General features: G+C 42.1%; 1 protein-coding gene across 7 annotated transcripts in view; it reads left to right on the top strand.

Annotated features, from left to right (window-relative positions):
* LOC144294672 (uncharacterized) overlaps positions 1-27167 on the top strand; it is a 48393-nt gene extending 21226 nt beyond the window's left edge. For 3 of the 7 annotated variants that reach the window (XR_013362047.1, XR_013362045.1, XM_077866510.1), the window contains 2 exons: positions 4276-4340; positions 26262-27167. Coding sequence is in view for 3 of the 7 variants with exons in the window: in XM_077866510.1 (XP_077722636.1) it covers positions 4276-4340; positions 26262-26285 (89 nt within the window). In the remaining 4 variants the exon portion in view is untranslated. Of the gene's footprint in view, positions 1-4275; positions 4341-7065; positions 7387-26261 lie in introns of those variants that run through there. The other 4 variants (XR_013362046.1, XM_077866508.1, XM_077866509.1 and 1 more) reach the window with 3 other exon arrangements.
* The last annotated feature ends 549 nt before the right edge of the window (positions 27168-27716 follow it).

The following is a 27716-nucleotide window of genomic DNA, read 5'->3' as shown; positions in this document are numbered from 1 at the left end:
TCCCTCTGCCTATGTCTCTGCCTCTCTCTCTCTCTCTCTCTCTCTGTGACTATCATAAATAAAAAAAATTAAAAAAAAGATTTTATTTATTTATTCGTAGAGACACAGAGAGGCAGAGACATAGGCAGAGGGACAAGCAGGCTCCCTGTGAGGAGCCCAGTGTGGGAATCAGTCCCAGTACCCTGGAACTACAACCTAAGTCAAAGGCAGATGCTCAACCACTGAGCCACCCAGGCACCCCTGAGAAACTTTCCACATTTATTTATTTATTGATTTATTTTAAGAGATTTTCTTTATTTATTCATGAGAGACACAGAGAGAGAGGCAGAGACACAGGCTGAGGGAGAAGTAGGCTCCCTGCTGGGAGGCTGATGTGGGACTAGATCCCAGGACCCTGGGATCATGCCCTGAGCTGAAGGCAGATGCTCAACCACTGAGCCACCCAGGTGTCCCACGTTTCCATATTTAATAAAACTATAGCTCCATGGACCTAAGAAATTCAACAAACTTCACGAAGAAAAAAATATAAAGTAAACCACACTATGGAACAATATAATCAAAGTATTAAAAGCCAATGACAAAAAAAAAAAAATGTTAAATTCAGCCAAAGAAACTGTGAAAGAGATACATTACATATAGGGAACAAAGATGAGAATGACTGCAAAAACAAGCCGTTATTTTTAACAACATCTTTAAAGTACTAAAAGGAAAATTTGTCCATCTAAAATTCTCTATCCATGAAAAGTGTCCTTCAAAAATGAAATTAAAGGTTTTTGCAGACAAATAAAAGCTGAGAGAATCTGTAGCTATTATCTTTACTACAAAAATGTTAAATGAATGTTTTTAAGTATAATTATATATTAAAATATATTATAAGTATAAATCAAAGAAATACACCATATGGAAATTTGGAGCTACACAAAGCACAGTGGAGAAAATGGTAAATATATGAATATTTAGATCATAATTTTCCTTCATTTTAACATTTTTAAAAAGATAACTGTTTAAAAGTAATAACAACGTATCAGGGTGCTTATAGCATATATAGAAATAAAATATCTGACCACAATAACACAGGGATGGGGTGGGATAGAAGCATACTATTGTAAGATTGATGTTATACTTCATGTATACAACATGAAGTTGTATATTATTTAAAGCTCTAGACTGATAGGATAAATATGTATATGTAAAATGTCAAGCAGGGCAGCCCCGGTGGCGCAGCGGTTTAGCGCCGCCTGCAGCCCAGGGCGTGGTCCTGGAGACCTGGGATCAAGTCCCATGTCAGGCTTCCTGCATGGAGCCTGCTTCTCCCTCTGTCTGTGTCTCTGCCCCTCTCCCTCTGAAAAAATAAATAAATCTAAAAAAAAAGAAAAGTAAAATGTCAAGCAACCTCTTAAAACCAGACAAATCAAAAGGCAAAAACCAAAAATAAAAGAAAAGGCAAACCAAACAAATCTCCAAATAAGAATAGCTTAAAAACTCCAAGTAAGTGGAGATAAAATGGAATGCTGAAAAAGCTATCTATCAGGTAATGGAAAAGATGTCAGGAAAAGAAACAAAAAAAGGGACAACAAAGAAGAAACGGGACAAGTAGATTTTAGTATACGAGCTGCTGAAGTGAGCACAGGATTGGGACAAGTAGAAAACATAACAAGATGGATAAACTTAAACTTAAGCCCATCTGTATAGAATTACTCATAAATGGTTCAGACACTCCAGTCAAAAATAGAAAAAGATATACCTTGCAAACACTTAACTATAAGAAAGCTGGATGGGCAGCCCCAGTGGCTCAGCAGTTTAGTACCACCTTCGGCCCAGGACATGATCCTGGAGACCTGGGATTGAGTCCCACGTCGGGCTCCCTGCATGGAGCCTGCTTCTCCCTCTGCCTATGTCTCCTAGGTCTCTGCCTCTCTCTGTGTGTCTCTCATGAATAAATAAACAAAAAAATCTTAAAAAAATAAGTTGGAGTAGCTATATTAATATCAAAGAAGGTAGACTTCAAGGCAGCCCTCATAGCTTAGCGGTTTAGCGCCGCCTTCAGCCCAGGGCGTGATCCTGGGGACCGTGGATCGAGTCCCAAGTCGGGCTCCCTGCATGGAGCCTGCTTCTCCTTCTGCCTGTGTCTCTGCCTCTCTCTCTCTCTGTGTCTCCATAAATAAATAAGATTTTTTTTTTTAAAGGTAGACTTTACAACAAGAACTATTACTATGGATAATGAGAGTTGTTTTCTTTCTTTCTTTCTTTCTTTCTTTCTTTCTTTTTTTTCTTTTTTTTTTTTTTTTTTAATTTTATTTATTTGACAGAGAGAGAGCACAAACAGGGAGTGGCAGGCAGAGAGAGAGGGAGAAGCAAGCTCGAGCCTCCCTGCCAGGACCCCAGGATCATGACCTGAGCTGAAGGCAGATGCTTACCTGACTGAGCTACCCAGGCACCCCAATAAGGGACATTTCCTAATGACAAGATGGTCAGTTCATCATGAAGACATAATTGTAAATATGTATAAACCCAATAAGAGAGCTTCAAAATATATGAAATAGAAACTGACAAAAATGAAAGGAGAAACACTCCAGTCTTAGTAGTGTATGTGACAGATAACCAGTAAGAATTAAGAAAACTTGGTACACCTGGGTGACTCAGTGGTTGAGCGCCTGCCTTCAGTCCCTGGCATGATCCTGGAGTCCCGGGGTCGGGTCTCACATCGGGCGGGCTCCCTGCATGGAGCCTGCTTCTCCCTCTGCCTGTGTCTCTGCTTCTCTTTTTTCTTTTCTTTTCTTTTCTTTTCTTTTCTTTTCTTTTCTTTTCTTTTCTTTTCTTTTCTTTTCTTTTCTTTTCTTTTTTCTTTTCTTTTCTGATTTTATTTCTTTATTCATGAGAGACACAGAGAGAAAGAGAGGCAGAGACACAGGCAGAGGGAGAAGCAAGCTCCATGAAGGGAGCTCAACATGGGACTCGATCCCGGGTCTCCAGGATCACACCTCAGGCTGCAGGTGGCACTAAGCCGCTGCACCATCGGGGCTGCCCTGCTTCTCTCTTTCATGAATAAATAAAATCTTTAAAAATTAAAAATAAATGAATAAATAAATAAAATCTTTTTAAAAAAAGATTTTATTTATTTATTCATGAGAGACAGACAGAGGCAGAGGGAGGAAGATACGGTGTCCCCATACTACCAATTTTGATTTGTTGTGCTTTCATTATCATTCAATTTGAACTATCTTATAATTTTCTTTCTTTGATCTGTGGCTTATTTAGAGGAGTGTCATTTAATTTCCAAATATTTGTGGATTTTCGAGTTATCTTTTTGTTACTGACTTCTCATTTAATTCATTTTTAGAGAATGTATTCTCTGTGATTTCAGTTCTTCTAAATTTATTGAGACTTGTTTTATGACCCATAATGTGTTGTCTTGTGATTTTCCCATGTGCACTTGCAAAGAATATGTGTCTGTTTTTGTGGCGTGTTAATGTCAGATAAGTCCAACAGGTGGATGGTATTCAAGTTTCCTTAATTCTTTTTTTTTTTAGTGATTTTATTTATTTATTCATGAGAGACACAGAGAGAGAGAGAGACGCAGAGACATAGGTGCTCAACAGCTGAGGCACCCAGGCATCCCATAAATAAAATCTTAAAATTGACAGTATGTAGCTAAAGTAGTGCCTTCAAATACGTTTTAGCTTTAAATGTTGCTATTAGAGAATAAAGGTCTAGGAATCAATGATCTAAGCTATCATAAAAAACTGCTAGAGGGCAGCCCTGTGGCTCAGTGGTTGGGTGCCGCCTACGGCCCAGGACATGATCCTGGAGACCTGGGATTGAGTCCCACGTCTGGCCCCCTGCATGGAGCCTGCTTCTCCCTCTGCCTGTGTCTCTGCCTCTCTCTCTCTCCTCTCTGTGTATTCTCATGAATAAATAAATAAAATCTTAAAAAAAAAAAACCTGCTAGAAAATGAAGAGCAAATTGATCACAAAATAAGTAGAAGGAAATAATTGTGATAATTGGTAGAAACCAATGAAATAGAACATAGAAAAATAATAGAGAGTAAATAAAATTAAAAGCTTGTCTTTTGAAAAGATCATTAAAATGGATAAACCTGTAACAAGACTAATGAGAAACAAATTGCCAGCATTTGTAAAGAAAGGAGAGATGTCATTATAGATCCTACAGATTTATTTATTTTTTAAAAATTTTATTTACAAAAAAATTTATTTACTTATTCTTTAAAAAGTGAAAACAGGTATTTTATCTTACTTTGTTTTTGTTTTTTAAAGTAGTCTCCATGCCCAGCGTAAGCCGTGTGGGGCTTGAAGTCACAACCCTAAGATCAAGATCTGAGGTGAGATCAAGTGTCAAACACTCAATCGACTGAGCCATCCTGGTGCCTAGACACTATAGATTAAAAAAAAAAAAAAAGATAATTTTATAGACAACTTTATGCTTAGTGAGTGAATTCTATCAGATATTTAGAATGAATATTTTAAAAACGGAAGATATTTTAAAAACAGAAGAGCAAAAATCCCCAACTCATTTTAGGAAGTCAGTGTTATCTTGATACCAAAACCAGACAGAGATACTACAAAAAAGCTTAAGAGGGATCCCTGGGTGGTGCAGTGGTTTAGCGCCTGCCTTTGGCCCAGGGTGCCATCCTGGAGACCCGGGATTGAATCCCACGTCGGGCTCCCGGTGCATGGAGCCTGCTTCTCCCTCTGCCTATGTCTCTGCCTCTCTCTCTCTCTCTCTGTGTGTGTGACTATCATTAAAAAAAAAAAAAAAAGCAAAAAAAAAGGCTTAAGAGCAGTGTCTTTCTTGAACAGAGATAAAAAATATTCTTAGTGTCCCAGCAAACTGAAACACAGTATATGAAAATGATGACAGGTCATGACCAAGTGGAGTTTATCCCAGGAAATGGGAGATGGACTTAACATTTGAAACAGAGAATCCATCAGTATCTGAAGATATTTTTTTTTAAAGATTTTATTTATTTATTCATGAGAGACACAGAGAGAGGCAGAGACACAGGCAGAGGGAGAAGTAGGCTCCCCGCGGGGAGCCCCATGTGGGCCCTGATCCCACAGGAAACACTCCCTGAACCAAAGGCAGACCCTCAACTGCTGAGCCACCCAGGCATCCCTAGTGTCTGAAGATCTTAATTATTCCACATATTTCACCTAGTTTTTGTATAGTTTTATTTTTCATATTAAAAATTTAAATAATCTGGAATTTATTTGAGTATGGTGGCAGGTGAGAATATGACTTTTTTTTGCCAGTTATTTTTCCCATTTGTTGAATAATTTGACATTTTCCCATTAATTTTTCTTTCCTTTTTTTTTTTTTTTTTTAAAGATTTTATTTATTTATGATAGTCACACAGAGAGAGAGAGGCAGAGACACAGGCAGAGGGAGAAGCAGGCTCCATGCACCGGGAGCCCGATGTGGGATTCGATCCCGGGTCTCCAGGATCGCGCCCTGGGCCAAAGGCAGGCGCCAAACCGCTGCGCCACCCAGGGATCCCTTTCTTTCCTTTTTTTTTTTTTTTTTTTTTGCTTCCAACTGTATTGGTCTCTCTCTTTTTTTTTTTTTTTTTAAGGTTTTATTTGTTTATTCATGAGAGACACAGAGAGAGAGAGAGAGAGAGGAAGAGAGAGAAGCAGGCTCCAAGCCGGGAGCCCAATGTGGGACTTGATCCCAGGTCTCCAGCATCACGCCCTGGGCGGGAGGCAGGCCCTTAAACCACTGAGCCACCCAGGGATCCCCTGTATTGGTCTCTTTTTAATTCTTTCTGGTGATCTCTTCCAGAGTTAACTACTTCCTGTTTGTAGGTGATGAACTGTGTGAGGAATCCACTTCAAATGTTGACACAGCTATGAGCATGGCCTTCCCTTTTATTTAAACTCAGAATTAAGACTTTTTTGGTTCTTGTTTTTTATATTCCAGAGCTACAAGTAGTCTTCACTGTAGGTTATCTGAAGGCCATCTTATGCTTTCTAGCAGTAGTCTACAACCAGACTCTAGCTGCTCCAGGAAACTACACAAGGAGGGATTTAAAAACGTAGGCATCTAAGAGGCATCCTCTCAAATGAGTTTAAATGCATTTTATTTTCAGACAACCTATGTGGCATGTATTTTTCTTAAAAACAATGCCTCCACTCCAGATAAATCAAGGTCAGAATAAATGAAGAGCTGAAAAGGACATCAGCCCCATTTGTTTAAGTCCTTGTGTTGTGTGGATGAAAAGTAGCAGCCGATTTGGACAACAGGTGTTACATCCAAAGTAACAGCCACATTCTTTAACTTATTTCCATTTCTAAACCATCCTTAAAGAAAATCATATAGGGACACCTGGGTGGCTCAGTGGTTGAGCATCTGCCTTCAGCTCAGGACGTGATCCTGGGGTACCAGGACTAGATCCCACATCGGGCTCTCTGCAGGGAGCCTGCTTCTCCCTCTGCCTGTGTCTCTGCCTCTCTCTCTCTCTCTCTCATTAATAAATAAATAAAATCTTTAAGAAAAAAAAAAAAGAAAATAATATGGGGTGTCTGGGTGGCTGAATCCTTTAAGTGACAGTGGGACTCTTGATTTGGGCTCAAGTCATGGTCTCAGGGTCCTGATATCAAGCCCCAGGTCAAGCTCCCAGCTCAGGGGGGAGTCTGCTAAAGATTCTCTCTATTGGGCAGTCTGGGTGGATCAGCAGTTTAGCACCTTTGGCCCAGGGCTTGATTCTGGAGACCCGGGATCGAGTCCCACGTCAGGCTCCCTGCATGGAGCCTGCTTCTGCCTGTGTCTCTGCCTCTCTCTCTCTCTTTGAATGAATGAATGAATGAATGAATGAATAAATAAATAAATAAATAAATCTTAAAAAAAAAAAAAAAAAAGGTAGTCCAGCAGAGCAACCATGCCACCTGGATTCATGTTCTCTTCAGTAAAGAACTGTAGTTTCCGAAATTAGCAAGGTTGGGCTTGATGTGTTCTGCAGCCCCTGTCATAGAAGGTTTTTACTCTTTTCAGCCTCTGTTCTTCAAGTTTGCCTTTGATCCATTACATCTTTGATGTACTTCTTGTAGGCTTTTGTGAAGCTTGTTTCCTGCAAGTGATGGTTCATGACAATATTACCACCAGTGATGACTGTGCTTTCCGTACTTTCAACCTCTGGGCTTTCAGCAGAGGCATTTCCACCAAAGAACGAGTCATCATTGTTACCCTCTGTCCTCCTGATCAACTTCCCTTCCACCTTCAGGCACCGGGGAATGCAATCTCAGTGATCTCGGCATCAGCATTATGGCTGATGAGGTTGCAGTAGATGATCAAGATAGCCTCTGGAGAGAGGAGGGCGGTGCTAACTTAGCAGGAGCAGGGAGCTCTGAGCCAGGGAGGTGCAGCCCCAGCAGTCCTGGAAGGGGTGGGGGGAGTAAGGCGGGTGGAGTGGGGAGGGGTGGAAAAGCTCCCCATTTCTGATGTTTCCTTTATCCTATCTAAAATTACTAATTTGCATGTTTGCCAGTACTTTTGCCTTTAGGAAATGTTAATGTTTAATATAGTAGTTTAAATATATTTTCTAAAAAAGAAATTTAAATAAACAAACAAGCAAATAAATAAGTAAATGTTCTATCTGGCAAAACAAAGAATCTTCAATACTTTTTTTGTAAACATTTTCCCCAGCTTTTCTTTCTTTAGATTAAATGTATTTATGAACAGGAAATATGTTTACTTGGCTTAAAACTCAAATCACAGAAAAGGGTATACAGATAAAATAAATGTTGCTAGTCTTTCTTTCTTTCTTTCTTTCTTTCTTTCTTTCTTTCTTTCTTTCTTTCTTTCTTTCTTTCTTTCTTTCTTTCTTTCCTTCCTTCCTTCCTTCCTTCCTTCCTTCCTTCCTTCCTTCCTTCCTTCCTTCCTTCCTTCCTTCTTTCTTTTTTTCTTTCAATTTTACTTGTTTATGAGACACAGAGAGAGAGAGAGAGGCAGAGACACAGGCACAGGGAGAAGCAGGCTCCATGTAGGGAGCCCGATGTGGGACTTGATCCCAGGACCGCCGGATCACCCCCCCCCTCCCCAGCCAAAGGCAGGCACCAAACTGCTGAGCCACCCAGGGATCCCCTGCTAGTGTTTCTTTTTAAAGATATATTTATTTGTTTGAGAGAGAGCGAACGCCAGTCCACGGGGCAGGGTGGGGTGGGGGTCAAGAGCAGAGGGAGAGGGAGAGAGAGAGAGAGAGACCCAAGCAGACTCTGTGCTCAGTGTGGAGACTTACCCCTGACTGGATCTCACGACCCTGAGATCATGACCTCAGTGGAAAACAAGAGGCCATCACTCAACTGACTGTCATCCAGGTGCTTCATTGCTAGTTTTTGTGTGTGTGTGCATTTATTCATAGATATTTTACAGTTAGATTACTAAATATGCAAAAATATTTTTTCCTAATTAAAATATTATATATATACACATAATTGGTTGCAAATTATGCAGTGTTTTTTTAAAGATTTTATTTGTTTATTCATAGACACAGAGAGAGAGAGGCAGAGACACAGGCAGAGGGAGAAGCAGGCCCCATGCACCGGGAGCCCGATGTGGGATTCGATCCCGGGTCTCCAGGATCGCGCCCTGGGCCAAAGGCAGGCGCCAAACCGCTGCGCCACCCACGGATCCCCATTTTTTTAAAAAATAATTATTTTTTCAGGAGAGACAGAGAAGCAGAGACACAGGTAGAGGGAGATGCAGGCTCCATGCAGGGAGCCGGATATGGGACTCCATCAGGGACCCAGGATCACACTCTGAGCCAAAGGCAGATGCTCAACTGCTGAGCCACCGAGGTGTCCCTGTACTTTGCATTTTCACTTAACATTTTGTCTTGGAATTCATTCCATTTCAGGACATAAAAGCTTCCTCATCATTTTTTACAGCTGCATAATATACCATTGAACAATTTCCTACTGATAGATATTTGATTCCATATTTTTTTAAAGATTTTTTTTCAAAAGATTTTATTTATTTATTCATGAGAGACAGAGGCGGAGACACAGGCAGAGGGAGAAGCAGGCCCCATGCAGGGAGGCCGATGCGGGACTCGATCCCAGGACCGCTGGATCACCCCCACCCAGCCAAAGGCAGGCACCAAACTGCTGAGCCACCCAGGGATCCCTAAAGATTTTATTAAAAAAAAAAAAAAAGATTTTATTTAGGGCAGCCTGGGTGGCTCAGTGGTTTAGCGCCGCCTTCAGCCCAGGGCGTTATCCTGGAGACCCGGGATCGAGTCCCACATCAGGCTCCCTGCATGGAGCCTGCTTCTCCCTCTGCCTATGTCTCTGTGTCTCTCTCTCTGTGTGTCTCTTATGAATAAATAAATAAAATCTTTAACAACAAAAAAAAAGATTTTATTTATTCATGAGAGACACACACAGAGAGAGAGAGAGAGAGAGTGGCAGGCAGAGACATAGGCAGACTCAATCTGCCTTCAGCCCAGGATCCTGGGATGGAGTGCTGTATCAGGCTCCCCTCAGGGCGCTCTCTTCTCCCTCTGCCTATGTCTCTGCCTCTCCCTCTCTCTCTCTGTGCCTCTCATGAATAAATTTAAAAATCTTAAAGGCACATACACTTAAACTTTTTTTTAAAGATTTTATTTATTTATTCATGATAGACATGGGGGGGAGGGTGCAGAGACAGTCTCCATACCGGGAGCCCGACGTGAGACTCGATCCCAGGACTCCAGGATCACGCCCTGGGCCAAAGGCAGGCGCTAAATCGCTGAGCCACCCAGGGATCATACTGCTACATTGCTCTCCATAGAGGCTGTAGCAATATATAATACCATCAGCAATGTATGAGAGTACCTATTTACCCACATGCTTATCAACTACATGTTTTCGAATTTTTTGAATGTAATATTCTAGGGGTTAAAAATGGTTTGCACAGTGTATTGTTTTAACTCACATTTCTTTTATTATGAATGCTTTTTCAAAAGCTCTACTTTGGTGGGCCTAAGTGGCTCAGTCGGTTAAATGTCTGCCTTCAGCTCAGGTCATGAACCCTGGGTCCTGGGTAGAGCCCAGTGTTGGGCTCCCTGCTCTGTTGGGAGCCTACTTCTCCTCCCTCTGTCCCTTCCCTCTTCCCCCACTTTGCCCTGCTTGTGCTCTCTTTCTCTCTCAAATAAATAAAAAAAAATTTAAAACTCTTCTTAACTTTTGTTTCATTCCTGGAAGTTATCTTGGGACTTTAGTATATAGCATTGATAACTAAGGTAGAGCATTGATAAATATGACAATTTGGTCTTAGTACCCTTTGTTTTTGTTTTATGCCTTTATTGCATTAGCCTTAACTTCTACAATAATATTAAATAATAAGGGATCCCTGGGTGGCGCAGCGGTTTGGCGCCTGCCTTTGGCCCAGGGCGCGATCCTGGAGACCGGTGCATGGAGCCTGCTTCTCCCTCTGCCTGTGTCTCTGCCTCTCTCTCTCTCTGTATGACTATCATAAATAAAAATAAAAAAAATATCAAAGGTTTAAAAAAAAGAATAATGGTGAGACGTAGAATCCTTTTTTGGTTACTGATTTTATTTTATAATTTTTTAAAAAAATTTTATTTATTCATGAGAGACACAGAGAGAGAGAGAGGCAGAGACACAGGCAGAGGGAGAAGCAGGCTCCATGCAGGGAGCCCGATGTGGGACTTGATCCTGGGTCTCCAGGATCAGGCCCTGGCTGAAGGCGGCGCTAAACCGCTGAGCCACTGGCTGCCCTTGGTTATTGATTTTAATGGAGCAGTCTCTTGTATTTCAATTATAAATAAGATATTGCTACTTCTCATTATGTTAAGAGATTATCCTACTCTTCCTAAAATTTTAAAGATTAAAACAAACACGTGGATTTTAAAGATTAAAACAAACACGTGGATTTTAAAGATTAAAACAAACACGTAGAAACAAATTCTAGCAAATGCTTTTCAGAATCTAGATTTGGGTGATTTTCTTTTCTTTCTTTCTTTCTTTCTTTCTTTCTTTCTTTCTTTCTTTCTTTCTTTCTTTCTTCTTTCCCTTTTTTATGGATGAGCTGTACAGTTTTAATATATTTCCTATTGCCAAATGAACTCTACATTGCTAAAATAAACCCTGCTTGGCTACTATGGATGATTTTTAAGCATCCTTTAATCCAGCTTGTTAAGGTTTTCTCAAAACTTTTCTGTCCACATTTCAAAGTGAAGCACTGTTGTTTCTTTTTGTATATATGCTGTTCTGGACAGGTTTTGTTATCAGGGTTATGATGACCTCATAAAATGAACCAGGCAGCCTTTCTTCTTTGCTTTTTTGCCTAAATTCATCTGTGTTCTCCTGGCTGGCGAGAACAGGGCTGGCCAGTGCCCAGAGCTACTCCAGGACCCTGGCTACCAGCAGCGTGTTCTGAGCCCTCTTCTTGACTCCCAGTGCTGTTGTCTCTGGCATCTTTCTGCTTCCCCATCTCCTTCAGGCTGACTTCCCAGTGAGCTCCCTTAGCATTTGAGCTTCAACCTGAGCTGCCCTCTGGGTGAACCCAGAGGAGGGGATTTCCTTGGCAGATGGTGGCTCTCCATGGGCTCCTCCCACTTCCTCATGGAGCTCTCTCCCAGCTGCACTCGGAGCTCTCTCCTGAGCTTCTGCTGCCAGCTCTCTGCTGCCCTCACCTGCCCTCTGGCCACCATGTCTGTCCTTGTCATGGCTTCCTGCAGCCAGAGGCATGGAGAATGGGACTCACTTCCACAGGTTTAGTGTTCACAGATGTCTTGAAGTCCTTGGGAATACTCCAGAGCATCTGGTTTGAAGGGGGTGTTGTAGTGAGGCAATGAGTTGTTCTGGCTGCCTCTGAAGAAAATGCTTCAATAGACCCAAATGGCTCTGCTCTTAGGGAGGAAACACAAATCACATTTATACCAAAGGGCACCTCCAAGGAGGCCTAGTGTGGTGTGGCAGGACATGAATCCCAGAACGAAGATGGGGGTCACATTTAGTCTGGACCTTTATCTAACATGAATATGGTATCCCCAGAGACAGATGTGTCCCAGGAGGTGACAATGACTTACACCCTACACACCCTGCCGCTTCCTTGTCCTTTCCTGCCACCTGAGACAACTTGATGTCTAGCCTTTCTGTTCAGCTGTCAGCTGTGAATGACATTAGGTGGTGAGGCCTCAGCTGTGCAGTGAATTGTCTGGCTCAGACTGACACTTTTCTTGCCAATGATGGCATCTAAGGCCAAGGCCATGGGAAGGCACTTTTGTAAGTATGTTGTTTGTCATATTTAATCTCATCTAGTGGTTAAGAGTATGACATCTAGAGTCAGGCAGATTTGGGTTTGAATCCTGGGTATGTCACTTACTAGCTGTGTGATCTTGGACAAGTAATGTGACTTCCCTGAGCCATTGTTCCTTATCTTTAAAATAAAAAAATAACAGATAAACGTATTCGATTGTTGTGAGATAATAATGTGTATAAAGCATTTGGCCTAATGCCTAATTTAGTAAGTATTCTATGTATGTTACTTAAGCTGCTTCTTTATTCCCTAAATTTTTAAAAAATTATTTATTTATAATCTCTATATCTGATATGGGGCTTGAATTCATGATCCTGAGATCAAGAGTCACATGGTCTTCTGACTGAGCCAATCAGACAACCCTTTTCTGATTATTAATGTATCTCTCCTGTGAATCAGGGTAAATTCTCAGCTGACATTCAAGACTCTCTATGATCAGTATTCAGGGTGTGTTTCCAATCTTTTTTTAAAAAAGATTTTACTTATTTATTCATGAGCGACAGAGAGAGAGAGAGAGAGGCAGGCAGAGACATAGCTGCAGGGAGAAGCAGGCTCCCTGCAGGGAGCCTGAAGTGAGACTTTCTCCCAGGATCCCTGGATCATGACCTGAACCAAAAGCAGATGCTCAATCACTGAGCCACCCTGGCATCCCTGTCTTTCCAGCCTTATCTCCACTGCTCCATTGAGTTTACTCTATCAATCAAAATCTCACGTCCTTGCTCTTGTTCATGCTGTTCTCTTAAATGAAACTCTTCCCTTATCATCATCATGTGTTGAGAATCTTCCCAACTATCACGACCGAAGTTCAATATCATGTAACCCAGGAGGAGCTCCTGGCTGCCCCATTCAGAGGTTCTCTAGAGCTGCCTCATTACTATTGTAACTGCCTTCAGTCAAGAATCAGGAGATGAGATAGGCTCGTGAGCATAAAATTTAATGAGAATGTTCATGTGACAAATGTCCTGAGTTTCTATGAATGTGCCCCTCCTGGAGAGTTGATCTCTGAATGCCTTGGGCCTTAGAGGCCCTGTTGGCTCCAGAATTTCTGCACTGCGGGGCTAGGAGGCATTCTGGTTGGGGGCGCGGGGGGAAGCTAGCAATCTTGTTTTGTCTGGCAAGGACACTGATTTCACTTGTGTTGTACGCTTATTAGGGATGGCTTAGGGGAGGGGATAAGAGGTTAGGGTTGAGTGCCATGGATGTTTCTTAATCTGTGAGTGAGTGAATGGAGTCCTTAAGCCTGGCCAATAACTGAACCAGCTCTAACCTAACATGTTTTTTGAAAGTGAGAATATAAAAACAAACACAAAACATGAGGAAGTCAGGTGGAAGTCTGTCAGTGGAAACAAGCCAGAGTGTTATAATGTGTCATTCCACAGTCTCTTCCAGGTCCCTTTGTGAAAGGCCTTCTTTTTTTTTTTTTTTTTTTTTGTGAAAGGCCTTCTGAAGAGGTAAGACTTTTGCCTGGTTTGGGTGGGCTGGGCTGGCTAGCGTGGGGTGAGAACTTGAAATTCAAATCAAAAGACAGGGAAGTAAGGCCTAGGCAGGAAAGGATTCACCTTTTCAGGGACCTCTCAGGTCTGATGGGAGCTTGTTCTAAATCTATCTGCCAGGAACCATGGTTAGGTGGTCAGGCTAGGACTAGAGATCTACTTCTCTCTAGGAAGTGTGTTGAGGGCAGTCCCCAGGGATCCCAGGGGTGTGGCTATGCTTTGGAGCATGAAATTTGGTGAGTGTGCAACCTGGTATGTAGACATCTTTCCCGGGATCAAAGGGCTGGTTAAGGGAGGGGTGCAGTATAAAGGGAAAGCCAGGGAATGACCCAGGCCTGACACAGAGGACTCAAGAGATGCTTGCTCCTTTGGATTGCTATGTAAGGCAACAAAGGATGAGTTAATCCCAGAGGTGATGGAGAGTCTTTCAGAATACAGCTCTGGAAAAATCCTCATTTTGCCATACTCTGGGTTAGGTCCCAGCCCTTCTCTGACTTTTTCTCTGGAAATTTTGTTCTTCTCTTAGACTTTGAGGAATCATGAGTGCCATTTGCCAAATATTTCCAGTTCTCTATTCCAAGCGTGTGGTAAGATTGCACTTCCGGGCACTCTTGTGGCTGGCTGGAACCCAAGTGACCATTTATGGTCAATGGGCTGTGAATGAAAGACATACATCACTTCTGGTCCATAGCATTTCATTGCCAATACAAGACCCTTCAGAGCTCTCTTTCTGGCAATGGTTTAGATGATGTTCAAGACGATGGCTGATCTATTGGCTTAAGTTCCCAAGTGAGGAGATGTGGAGCAGAGCCTCCAGCCATGAACAGCTAGCATAGGGGGAAATAAACCTTTGTTGTTTTAAACCATTTCTTTCTATTAATTTACCCCACTGAAAATCCAGTTGTCCTGTGTATTCCCAGGTTTTACTGTCCCACAATTTTGCAAGACCTGCTTGCTTGCTTGCTTTCTTTTCTTTCTTTCTTTCCTTTTTTCAAGATTCTGCACCTCTTTTCCTGGTTCCTGTTCTTTGTAAACATATCCCTGGATCCCAGTGCTACCTTGTCACTGCTTAGCTCCAACCTCAGGGTCCCTAGAGTCCCCTCTTTGACCATGAAGAAAGATGGGTTCTCCTCAGGCAAGATTGCAGAGCTGAAGCAGGAGTGGGCACAGGGTATATGGTAGCCAGCCTCTAAGAGGGCTGTGGTGACGCCCACCTTCTGGTAGTCACACCTTTGTGTCGTTTTCTTCCACGTGGTACCAGTGTAGATCTGTGTGATCAATAGAATGTGGCACAGGTCGTGGTATGTCACTTCTAAGATTAGATTTTAGACAATTGTAATTTCAGTCTTGGTTACTCTTTTGATAATTCACTCTGGGGAAGGCCTGGCATGGGAAACTATGGGGAGGTCCTTGTGACAAGGAACTAAAGCCTCCTACCCTGTAAGTAAACTTGATGTTCCAGACCCAACCAAGCCTCAATGACTGAGCCCTACAGAACACTTTGCTACCTTACAAAAGATCCTGAGCTAGAACCACCTTGCTAAAGCCTCTCCTGAATTCCTGATTCTGTAATCAGGGTTTATTGCTTTAAGATAGTAAGTTTGGAATAGCTCATTATGCAGCAATAAACTGCACCTAATCCAGGCCAGGTGCTAGGGAGGTTGTAGTTTGGATATCAAAGCACAGTATGATAATGATGATAGATCTCTGCTTGGCCTGGTTGTGTCCCTTGCTCTGGGACAGATCTGGCCTTTGTGCATAGTTGCTGACAAACCTCTCTGTACAGCACTCAATCCAGGGGAGGAGGGAAGAAATATGAACATAGTTTGGTGTCCATCACCTAGAAATGTCTCTTAACCCAGTCCCAAGAGACTTACTCAAGCCTGTCTTGTGATGAACGGGGAGTTCTAAGCAAACAATGGATCCATTTTACAAAGGATGTGAAACATTGGTGGGCTAGCCACATTGCTCTGGGACACTTTTGTTCACCATGTAGAGAGAGGGAGCTGGCGTGACACTGTGAGAAGCCCGGCTCCCTCCTGTGGGTGCGAGGATCGGCATCAGAAGCCAGAGCCCTGTGGAGTGATGGATGTCAGAGATAGGTGAACAGAGATACCCTCTGTGGGACACATTCCATAAGATTGAGGGCCTAAGTTATCAAGGGGGAGCAGTGAGCTGGTGAAATCAGGACAATTGTTGTTCAAAGCATCTTCACTTAGGTTTGTTACCTTGCAGGGCTTGGGGAAATTTGAGGTTCAATAATAGTGACCACAAATACTATTCTTCCTCTTAGTAAGCATTTGCTATGTCTGACTTCAAAGTAAATAGTTCATGTACATCATAATTCTCAAGCTCTGAAGTAATCTATAAGGTGGATGTAATTCCCGTTTTATAGATTACATAACTTGTTTCTTCCAAGCACTTTCTCCAAAAGTCAAAGCAGGCATCACATGTGCAGACACTTTCCATTTTATTTTTTTAAATTATTTATTTATTTATTTGGGAGAGAGAGCATAAGTCGGAGGAGGGGCATTGGGAGAGAGAGAAGCAGACTCCCTGCTGAGCAGGGAGGCTGACATGGGCTCCATCCCAGGACCCCAAGATCACGATCTGAGCTGAAGGCAGATGCTTAAGTAACTGAGCTACCCAGGTGTCTCAACAACATCTTCCAATCTTTTTTTTTTTTAAGATTTTATTTATTTATTCATGACAGACACACAGAGAGAGGCAGAGACATACACAGAGGGAGAAGCAGGCTCCCTGTGGGGAGCATGATGTGGGACTTCATCCCAAGACCCTGGGATCACAACCTGAGCCAAAGGCAGATGCTCAACCACTGAGCCACCCAGGTGCCCGACACCTTCCATTCTTACAGGTGGAGTCGTCTGGCCTCCCCATCTGACTGGAGGGCCCAATTCCAGTTGTGTTATCAGTACATGTAAATTTGGTCTCTTTGTGAGACCAGGTCTCCGGGAAGAGAGCCCATGCCACAGCTTGGCCTAAGGCTCCTGGCTGCAGGAACTGACCTGCATTTATCCTCGGAGTTAGCAAAACGTGCAGATAACTTATAAGGGCAGTTGGCAGAATGCATTTGAAGTGAAGTACAAACCTCCTGCACTTTAGCTCTACAAACACAGGGGTCTCTGCAGATAGGAGTCACATCCCTGGAAGCAATCTAGTTACAGTGAATGAGGCCTCTGTCCCTTCAAGACTGAGTTCCAGGTAATGACAAAAGGAGAGGTGGGGAACAACAATGTGAATATGCTTACCACTACCGGAAGTACCCTGAAAAAATGGTTAAGATGGTAAATCTTATGTTCTGTATTTTTAATCACAAAATAAGAAAAAAGGATATGGGAAGTTGTCATCAGTTAGTATGTGGAATCTGCTAGAAAGAAGTGACTGGCCTAGGGAGGTTTAGTGTGAGTCTGTGTGGGATATGGAGCAACAGGTGGAGAGGTGAACGAGCAGGTCATACTCTGTCATGGCAAGAAGACCACAGACGATGAGTACAGAAACTCCATCTGGATCCAGTACTGGTGAGGAGGGATTTGTAGTTAATCTTGAATCCCCAATGTGGCTGCGACTGCGGTACTTTAGTATAAACACACACACACACATGCACACGCACACACACACATGCACACACACACACACACACTGTAATGTAAATGTATTACATTATAATGTAAACTGGATAATATATATGTGTAATATGTATACATGTATGTGTGTGTATATATGTATATATATATAATTAATAAACAGTAATACATAGTTGATAACATAGGATGGGTGCACGTCTTTCAAATGATCCTTTTGTCACCTTTCCAAAGTCCTGGGTTACAGAGGTCTTTCAGGCTTGCTTCAGTGGGAGGCCTGCATAGGCAGACCCACAGAACTATAGTCAATATTGCAGGGCTGAGTGCAAGTCCCAGGTGAGCTGCCCCCATTCCTATCTGTCCTGTCTACATGTTAAACTCACAGAAGAGTGCAGAAAGCCAGCAAGAGAGAAACAGCCTTGTTCCCCACAATCTAGTGGGAAACCCTGACCTGGCTCTCAGAGATAAGCCCTGTGGGTACTGAGGTCCGCGATGAGTCTGGGGAGAGAATAGGTTTGTGAATCTTGGCTTCTTCTGAAAGGTCATGAGGCCTCGGTGCTGGACTTGAGCATTTGGGAGGGGAGCTGTGGCTCCTTTTTGGGCTCCCTGAGAAATGACTATCCTTTAGAGAGACAAAGCTTGACTGAGGTGCTAAACTGGAGTGACATCTGATTCTGGGAGCTTCTGAGCTCTCTATCCTCTCTGCCAAGGCTCCGGAATGGTATTCTGGAGTATCCCTCCTGGCTAGCTAGGACCAGGGAGGACCTCCACCTTTGAACATGCCACACCTTGCATGGATTTGAAAGTGGCTCCACACCCCCATCCTCCTCCGCTCAGCCCACAACTGTCTCTTATCCTAGATTATAATTCCTCTGAGGGCAGACACCATGTCTCATTCATCATGTGAGCTTCTGGAGCTTCTCTTTCCCTCTGTCTCTCCTGTGCCTTGCATATGATATAAAATAGAGGATCCTAGTGACCTCTGGCTAAAAACCCTTGTCCCTAGATGCTCCTCTTGGCTGTACTGTCTTTTCCTCTTTTCCCTACAAACCAATTGCTGCGGCTTTATAACTTTACACTGTCAGCCAGAGTTCTTAAACTGCACTTTATCTTAGTCTGTTGTCTCAAGATTCTTGCTTGATTCCTCCCTGTCTGGCAACCTCCCAGATAAATCACAGCCAGTCCCATCCATGCTACACCTCTCCCCAGAATATCTAACACCAGGGCAGAGTTAGAAGGGCCTTGGGAGAACATCCAGGAAGCCCTGTATTAGAGATGGGAAAACAAGACCCCTGAGGGGAAAAGGGACTTGCCCAAGGTCATGGTTTTGAGTCTGGGCCAGAAGTCAGCTCTCCTGCCTTTCAGGAGCTCCAGGGCTCAGAATGCTGGTCTGGAGGCCTCCATCTTCATGCTGCCTGATGTTTGGAAAGGGCCTTTTTCTGATCCTCACCTTTCAGGCATCACGTATCTGGAGAGCCGGGTTGATAGTTTGGCCAGCCAAGAGTGTCTGCTCCAGGGCCCAAGCAAAAAGAGATGGCCCGAGGGAGTGGAGACCATAGCTGGTGGCCCTCTTGACATTCTTTCCATGTAAGGACTTCTGTCAAAGAGTAGTTTGACAATGAACTCAATGAACAAATGTGTCTTGCTCGAATTCACTCTGAACGTGAACTTAGCAAAGTGTTCAGGGCCATTGGAACTCCCTGCCTATTCTATCTGCCTTCTGGCAGGAGGACTGTTTTGTTTTCGTGGCCTTGTGGTAATGTTTTTTTCATTAGGAGAGGTTGATTCCTGCCTGAGTCCCGCCCAAGGCCGCCGGCTGCATGTCTGAGTTCAGGAGGAGACTAAGGTGGTATTGCTGCTTCATAAAGCTCTTTGCCAGACACTTCTCACTTGGTCCCCAGTAAATACCTGGGTAACAGGCAGGAAAATCCTTATTAGACCCAAGTTTATAGAAGACATTATGGCCCAGAGAGGATGAATGATTAATCCAAGGCCATGCAGCCAGTGAATTACCGATTGGGGAAATTTGTAGTGCTCGAATTCTAGCTCTGCTATTTATTAGGAAGATCATTTGAATCTAGGCCCCTGCTCACTAGTTGCGGGATCTTGAGCATTACTTAGCCATGGTGCCTCAGTTTCTTCTTCACTTTTAAAATAAAGGACATAGCATGTCCTTCATTGGAATGTTGGGGGATTAAATGAGTCAATATATGTAAAGTACTTACCTCTGCCTGGCAATCAGTAAGTGCTATGTAATGTTAGAAATTGCTGTTATTGACAGGTCTGGCTCTGTTTTGAGATAGGACAAGTCTCCTCAGAGCTCAGATAAGCAAAAGCTCATAGTGCTACAAAAAAAGTCTCAGAGATAATCCGGTTTGTTCACTCATTTAATTTTGTTATTTTTAAAGCTTGACATTTGAAGATAATCATATAAAATTACTCTTGGGATGTATAGTAATTAGGCACACAAGGTCAAAGTTTCACATAAATGGTTGAAATTATGTGGCCAAAAGTTTTTTAAAATTTTTCTCTTTTTTTGTTATTCTTTGGTGTCTATAATAGACATCCATGTCAACACATTTCTCCATTACATGCATCATTTAATCCTGATTATATGCACTGACAATGACTCACATTAAGAGACAAAAATAGAGAAAAAACAGTATTACTCATAATATTCGGGAAGCGGGGGAGGGGAAATGGGAGGAAGTGTAAGGATGTTAATTTCCTTATCTTTCATAGCAGCCAGTCAGTTGATAGATACTGTCTAAAATTGATGCATGTTTAAAAAAACATAGTGGGGGCAGGCCCAGTGGCTCAGCGGTTTAGCGCCTGCCTTCAGCCCAGGGCCTGATCCTGGAGACCCAGGATCAAGTCCCACGTTGGGCTCCACGCAGGGAGCCTGCTCCTCCCTCTGCCTGTGTCTCTGCCTCTCTCTCTCTGTCTCTTAATAATAAATAAAATATTAAAAGAAAAACATAGTGATTCTAGCTTCTTAATATTTTTTAATAATATATTTTCTTAACCTCAGGTATTTTTGAGAAATAATATCTCCTGTGGAGAATAAAGTCCAGCAATTCCATTAGTTTTTCTTTAGTGTCATTGTCTTTTGTGATATTCAAGAAAATTTTTTAAAAAAATTTAAAGATTTTGTTTATTCATGAGCAACACAGAGAGAGAGAGAGAGAGAGAGAGAGAGAGAGAGAGAGAGAGGCAGAGACAGAGGGAAGGGGAGGCAGGCTCCATGCAGGGAACCTGATGTGGGATTCGATCCTAGGACTCCAGGATCACACCCTGGGCTGAGGCAGGCACCCAACCACTGAGCCACCCAGGGATCCTCAGAAAATTAAATTTTATACCATTTAAAATTTTTTATATTTTAAGTGATTGCTACACCCAACATAGGGTTTGAACTCATGATCCTGAGATGAGAAGTTATATGCTCTCCTGGCTGAGTCAGTCAGCGCCTCTTCATTTTTTAAAAAAAGATTTTATTTGTTTATTTGAGAGAGAAAGAGAGAGCACAAACGGGGGGAGAAGGGGCAGAGGAAGAGGGAGGAATGGGCTCCTCCCTGAGCAGGGGCCCTGCCGTGGGGCTGGATCCCAGGACCCTGGGTTCATGACTTGAGCCAAAGGCAGATGCTTAACTGACTGAGCCACCCAAGTGCCCCACCAGTCAGGTGCCTCTTCTTTTTTGGATAGTATATAAAGTATTATCAATTTTTAATCAACTGTTTCTCTATATCCATCCATCCATCCATCCATCCATCCATCCACCCACCTGTCCATCCACTCTCCCTTATTGGTTACCTATCTATCCTTCTCTTTATATGTAGAAAGACAACTATCTGTAATGATGTTCTCTTGTGCTGGCCATGACTATTGTGAAGTGGTGGGATCTCGAAATTTTAAAATATCTTTTATGTGCTCTTCAGCATTGTGTGAATTTTTTATTATAAGCATGTATCATTTTTTTCTCTAAAGGTTTATTAATCCCTTTTCATATTATAAGAATAATATATTGTCAGTGTAGAAAAGTTACAGAATATAGCTAAATAAGAGAAATAAAAATCACTCACCATCCTATCATTCTTTCCTGTATTTTCCCTTACATGTTGGTACACATTTTGTATATACACATTGTTTCGTTCCAAAGATGGGATTGTAATATATGTAATTAGTTTTTGTTTTCAGTTAAAGATACATCTTGAAAGGCATGTATCATTTTTATAAAAGTAAAGTCTAATCTTTAAAAAAGAGAGGGAGACAGTGTTTTAAGATTTTCCCAACATTTGGACTTTCTTTGCTCTTGCCACCGCTCCTACATTATACTCCAGAATAAAGGGTTTCAGGCTCATACAATACACACAGTAGTCACACCCCAGGCAGTCGTTTTACCCCCCACCCCTGTTCCCAGAGTTTACATCAGGGGTCCTTAGTGCTGGGGAACTTGAGTGGCAGGAACCTTTTGCAAAAAGGCTGTGAATAGCCTGGTAGGGAGGCATATAACTGAGGGAAGATGGCCAAGGACAGGGAGACAGGAAAAGGGCTCTGATTCCCTGGCATTTCTTCATTTTACATATGATGAGACCAAGCCTAGAGAAGAAGAGTGACATGTTCAGAGTCAGCCAGCCTGTCACATGCATCCAAGGCAATCAGTTGCTCCTTCCATGGCAATTGATTCTTTGCCCCAGGTCCTATAAGTAAGGAGAGATGGTAGGGCTTCAGGTCCTTACTCTTGATGTGAAAAATGGAGAAAAAAGGGAATTTCAGGGCGTGTTAGAGGGAGGGTGTGGGTTGCTTCCCCTCTAGTAGCTAGTCCTGTTTTCTATTAGGTCTGCCATAATTAGCATCTGTAGGGACTGCAAGATCTCCTGAAGACATCTATAGCAGCTACTGCGCTGAGTGTTTAGATTCAGAGAAAAGATGTCTTGGACAGATAGATAGGTCTGGGTTTGAGTGGAGAAGATTCAGAAGACTCTGGCAAATGATTATTGTCTTCCCTATTCCAACCAGAAGACATTGACTTATGTTTACCTACAATCTCATAGTACTTTATATTTCTTTGGGATGAGTGGTGGTAGGAGTATGGAGGGGGTTCTTTCACAATTCTTAAGAAGGGCAGCCTTTGTCCAAGTCGAGGATATTGTCAGCACCTCCTTGGTGGACAGCTCCACAGCAGCCACTAGAATCTCCACTCAATGGGGCCATTGGGCCACTGGTGTTCTCTGAATGATGGCTTATCTTTGTCTTGTTATTTCTCCTTTCTTTCTTAAGAAAATTCACGTTGTTGTAAGAGGACTTCAATTCAAGTGACTTTATTCTTTAAAATACACAAGACCATGTATAAGAAGGAATATCAACTTGTTCTGAATAAAGGATTCCTTTGGCTAAATATAAAGTCTGAATGATTGAACTAGAAATAGCTCAGGCCTATGTGTATGTGTGTGTCATAGCTCAGGAATCTTTTGTAATAGGACTTTCAGATCCAAACCAACATCAAGAACACATCATCTTACAAAAATTGTTTTGGGCTACTTCCCAGTGTTAATGCAATAAGGGAGAGGTTAGTTAGACACTGAAATCTTAGAATTTCAAGGATTTTTAAATATTTTAAGGCTAGTGCTTATAATATTTGAAATCTGAGCTGTCTCAGGAAACCCAAAATTATAATTATTATGCCTATAACCAGCAATCTAGAATGACTCAGGTTGAAGAGTGAAGTCTAACTGGAAATGGAGGTTTTGGAATTATGAATGCCCTGGGAGGAAAAAAAATGATGATGTACAGAGATTTCTTTGCTAAGAGTGAACAGGAAGTTTTGAAAAAATGTGATTCCATCTGTTGCTTCACTTAATAGAGATAGAACATCGCCAGCACCAGGTCAGGTGCTGGCTGGAAAGGCTGGTTGGTTTCCATTAGGCTCCTTATAAAGCCACCTTTACCTGGCCCAGAGTCTTGTTCCAAACATGGCCGGCTTGGAAATGTAATTTTGTTAATACTGAGAGTAGCTCTATTTCACTCACAATAAGGTTTCACTGCCCAAGTTTGCAACAGCTTGTTTTATAAATTATTTGCCCGGTTTTCATTGGGAATGAGAAAATAGAACTCCTTGGGGACTGGACATTTTGCTTCTAGTCAGTATCCCCTCTTTTTCTACAGAAAAACCAACAAGGAAACCAGATTATAATCAGAAGGTTGCTTGGTGGGCTTGGAATAAGAATAAGGGGAGGTTGATTTATGATGGTGAGGTTTGATGGCAGCAGGTCTGATCCACCATTCCTCTCATGTCCAGAATGGAGGAACACCTGCCACTGTAGCTGGATAGATTTAGGCCTTGGGTCAATGAACTGACTCTCTTTTGGATGCCTCTAAAAGTAAGCCCTGATACAAGGATTTGAGTTATTTGGGAGGGGTTCCAGGAAACAATGGTAGCAGAGTAAGGAGGTTAAACAGAGAAGGGAAGGAAGCCAATACAGGTGTGTTACCAAACAAGTTACCATCACAGGCAACTGGAACTTCACAGTGTACAATATGCATCTCAGTGTTAACCTATCCAAGTGTAAGAGATCTGGGCTTTTTATCCACCAACCCTCATAAGTCATTGTTTGAGTGATGATCCTCACCACAGGGTTGGGTTGAGTAAGTTGATTTGCCAACATATCCATCCTACCATAGATGTAGACAGAATGCACTCTAGTGGTCAGAAAGAGTCCATAGATCAAGAGACACAGCTGTGCCAGTTAGGAGACATTCTGGTGGGCATCAAAATGAGTTAGGCTGAGGTGATAGAATTGGGGGCATGGGGAGCATATGCTACACCCTCTGTCCATCCTCATATTGTGGATACTATCTCTGCTTACTTTCATTTTCATCCTTTTTTTTTTTTAAGGTTTTATTTATTTATTCATGATAGAGAGAGAGACAGAGACACAGGCAGAGGGAGAAGTAGGCTCCATTCAGGGAGCCTGACACAGGACTCGATCCTGGGACTCCAGGATCATGTCCTGGGCCAAAGGCAGGTGCTAAATCGCTGAGCCACTTTCTACTCTTCCAGCCCCCTTGCCATCTTCCCAAGTCCCTCGATATCCCTCTCCGAGTCTCTGATTCATCCTCAGAACATGGATCCCCATGTTCATTTTTTTTGATTGTGCTTGTATCACTGACTAATATCCTTTATGATCGTTTCATCTTTATTTATTTATTTATTTATTTATTTATTTATTTATTTATTTATTTATATTTATCATTTATTTTATTTTAAAAATAAGTTTGTTAAGTCTAATAAGTTAGATTTTGCTTTTCCTACTTCTGACCCCAGGAATAGTCTAGGATTATTGCTTTTTACACGTTTCTATTTTTATTTAGAATGTAGGAGTTTTAATAGTTTAGTTAGAATTTTGGGAGTGCCTTGCTGATGACCATATGTATTGCTTCCAGGAGGTGGGGGCGGGGTTGAGGAGAAATGCATCAGTAATCAGAAAAAGAAGAACATTTAGAAACAGATTATCTGATGAGTTCTGAACTTTTTATGGAACTTGACTGCTGAATCTTGAGTTCATCTGGAAGAGAAAGGACACAAACATAGCCAAGAACATTTTGAAAAAAACAATGGTGAAAAATTTGCCCTATCAAATAACAAAATATGCTATAAAGCTACGGTGGTTAAAACATTGTGGTTTGGGCACAGGAATAGACAATTCCATGGAAAAGAATATAGTCCAGAAACAGAGTTATCTCTACATGGGAGTTTAGTATATGACGAATATGGTATTTCAAATAAGAGGATAAAGGGAAGGGAGTAATTGTGAATTATAAAATGGTGTTATTTGATATCTGAAAGATAATTCTTTGGAAGAGAAGTTAGATTCTTATCCACACATACACAAAAATAAAATTCAAATAGATATAATATTAAAGAATAAACTAAGGGCACCTGGATGGCTCAGTCAGTTAAGCATCTGCCTTTGGCTTAGGTCATGATCCCAGGGTCTTGGGATGGAGCCCTGCCTAGGGCTCCCTGCTCAGTGGGGAGTCTGCTTCTCCCTCTCCCTTTGCCCCTCCCCCTCCCCCTGCTTGTGCTCTTTCTTGTGCATGCTCTCTCTCTCAAATGAATAAATAAAATCTTAGAAAAAAAGAACAAACTAAAACATTTTAGAATAAAATATATCGAAGTATTTTTTAATCTTGTTGGGGGGAAGTCCATTTTAAGTAAGAGACAAAAATTTAGAAGACTGGAAGAGGCTGGCAGATTTGACTACATAATATTTATGTGCAAGCTAAAGCACCATCAATAAGTTACAAACACAAACTCTCTGAAATTCTGTTCCCTTCTCTTGAGTTCTTGTCTTTCTACTCTTCCAGCCCTCTTGCCACCTTCCCAAGTCCCTCGATATCCCTCTCTGAGTCTCTGATTCATCCTCTTTGGGTTTCCCCTCTTCTCCTGTCTTCTCTTCTGAGTTTGTCTCCTAGTCTGTTTGCTCGAGAAAAACCAAGGGTCCAAGACAGACAAACAGTGAAGTATAGACTGAGGAAGCAATAAGAAAAAAAAAAAAAAGCTGAAGGGTGGGGAAGATTTGCACTAAATATATAACAATATTAAGATTTGCAAAGTATATATGGCAACAGTAAGTCTATAAAAAGGCTAAGGTGTCATTAGATATTAGGATATAAAATTAGGATATAAAATCAAGGATCTGAATACGCAGTTCAAATATCTAAAAATGCAAGTGGCTTGGTGGGTGTACTGGGGGACCACCGATTCCCTTCTTCAGAGTGGGGTACCCATCTCTCAGATTCAGGACTCTCCATGCCTCATGGCTCTCACCTGAATTCCCCTCCAGGAATTTTCATTTATTTGGAACAAAAAGACATTTTTGTGTTCTCTAGGAAAACAGTCACATAGAAGCCTGACATACACTAAGAAAGATGCCATTGGGTCTTCCCCCAAGCAGCTTGAGGTGACATCCGAAAATGGTTTGCTACTCGCTGGACCCAGAAAACCCTACAAAATCATGCAAATCAAGAGGTTCAAATCTTCGTGTTTACTTTAAGAACACGCATGAAACTTCCCAGGCCATCAAGGGTATGCATATCCAAAAAGCCACCAAGTATCTGAAAGATGTCACTTTGCAGAAGCAGTGTGTGCCATTCTGTCGCTACAATGGTGGAGTTGGTAGGTGTGCCCAGGCCAAACAGTGGGGCTGGACACAGGGTCGGTGGCCCAAGAAGAGTGCTGACTTTTTTACTGCACATGCTTAAAAATGCAGAGAGTAATGCTCAACTTAAGGGTTTAGATGTAGATTCTCTGGTCATTGAGCACATCCAGGTGAACAAAGGCCCCAGGATGCGGCGTAGAACTTACAGGGCTCATGTCCGTATTAATCCATACATGAACTCTCCGTGCCACATGGAGATGATTCTTACTGAAAAAGAGCAAATTGTTCCTAAACTAGAAGAGGAGGTTGCACAGAAGAAAAAGATACCCCAGAAGAAACTAAAGAAACAAAAGCTTATGGCCCAGGAGTAAATTCCGCATAGAATAAATGCAAATTAAAAAAAAAAAGAAAGGTGTCACTGTCAGTCATTCATAAATAAAAATGGTCTTCACAGCTGCCACTATAATCATCGATTTCCTAAATGTAACTTCAGACTTTTTAATTTAAACCCTGAATTATCTTCCCATATAAAAATGTGAATGACCTAATTCGCTTTTATGTGGATTATATTTTATTGTCTAAATCAATATTTAAATCTAAATCAATATTTAGAAATAAAATATTGTATTTTCTTGTATTTTGTTTTTGTATTTTCTTGCCTTTATGTCAGCCTGTGAGGTGATTGGGAAATTTGCCTTGCCTTCCCTAATTTCATGGAAGGAGATCTTACCTCTGTCTGGGGTTACCCTGCCTTCATACCAGTCAGTACCCGAGGGCCAGGAGAGCGGCAGCAGTTGCATGCTTCGCTGGGATGTGACTGTCCTCAGAACACAGAATCACCGTGTGGACTGGAGCAGAACTGCAGTTACGTGAGTTGGTGAAAGGGAAATGTCCCTGACAACAACAACAGCTGGGGTTGTAATTGTGATTCCTCTGGCAGCTCTTCGAGTCCATGTACTCGTCCTCCCACATCACCTCCCCTCATTTGCAATGTGATAGGATGTTTACTGCCCACCTTGAGCAGTTGAGGCCCAGAAAGGCCAAACAAGGAGAGGTCTTGAACTCAAATGTCAGACAACACATATTCCTGAATGGGAGCATGGCTTCCCTAAAAAGCACTTCTTTCCTCTACACTCCTAAAGGCCCTTGTACATTCCTGGTTATTTCAGATTGGAAGCATCTCTGT

Source organism: Canis aureus, chromosome 23 (genome assembly GCF_053574225.1).
Source record: "Canis aureus isolate CA01 chromosome 23, VMU_Caureus_v.1.0, whole genome shotgun sequence".
In the NCBI taxonomy this organism is placed as follows: domain Eukaryota; kingdom Metazoa; phylum Chordata; class Mammalia; order Carnivora; family Canidae; genus Canis; species Canis aureus.
Note: the sequence above shows the minus strand (reverse complement) of the source record. Positions and strands in the feature narration are given on the sequence as shown.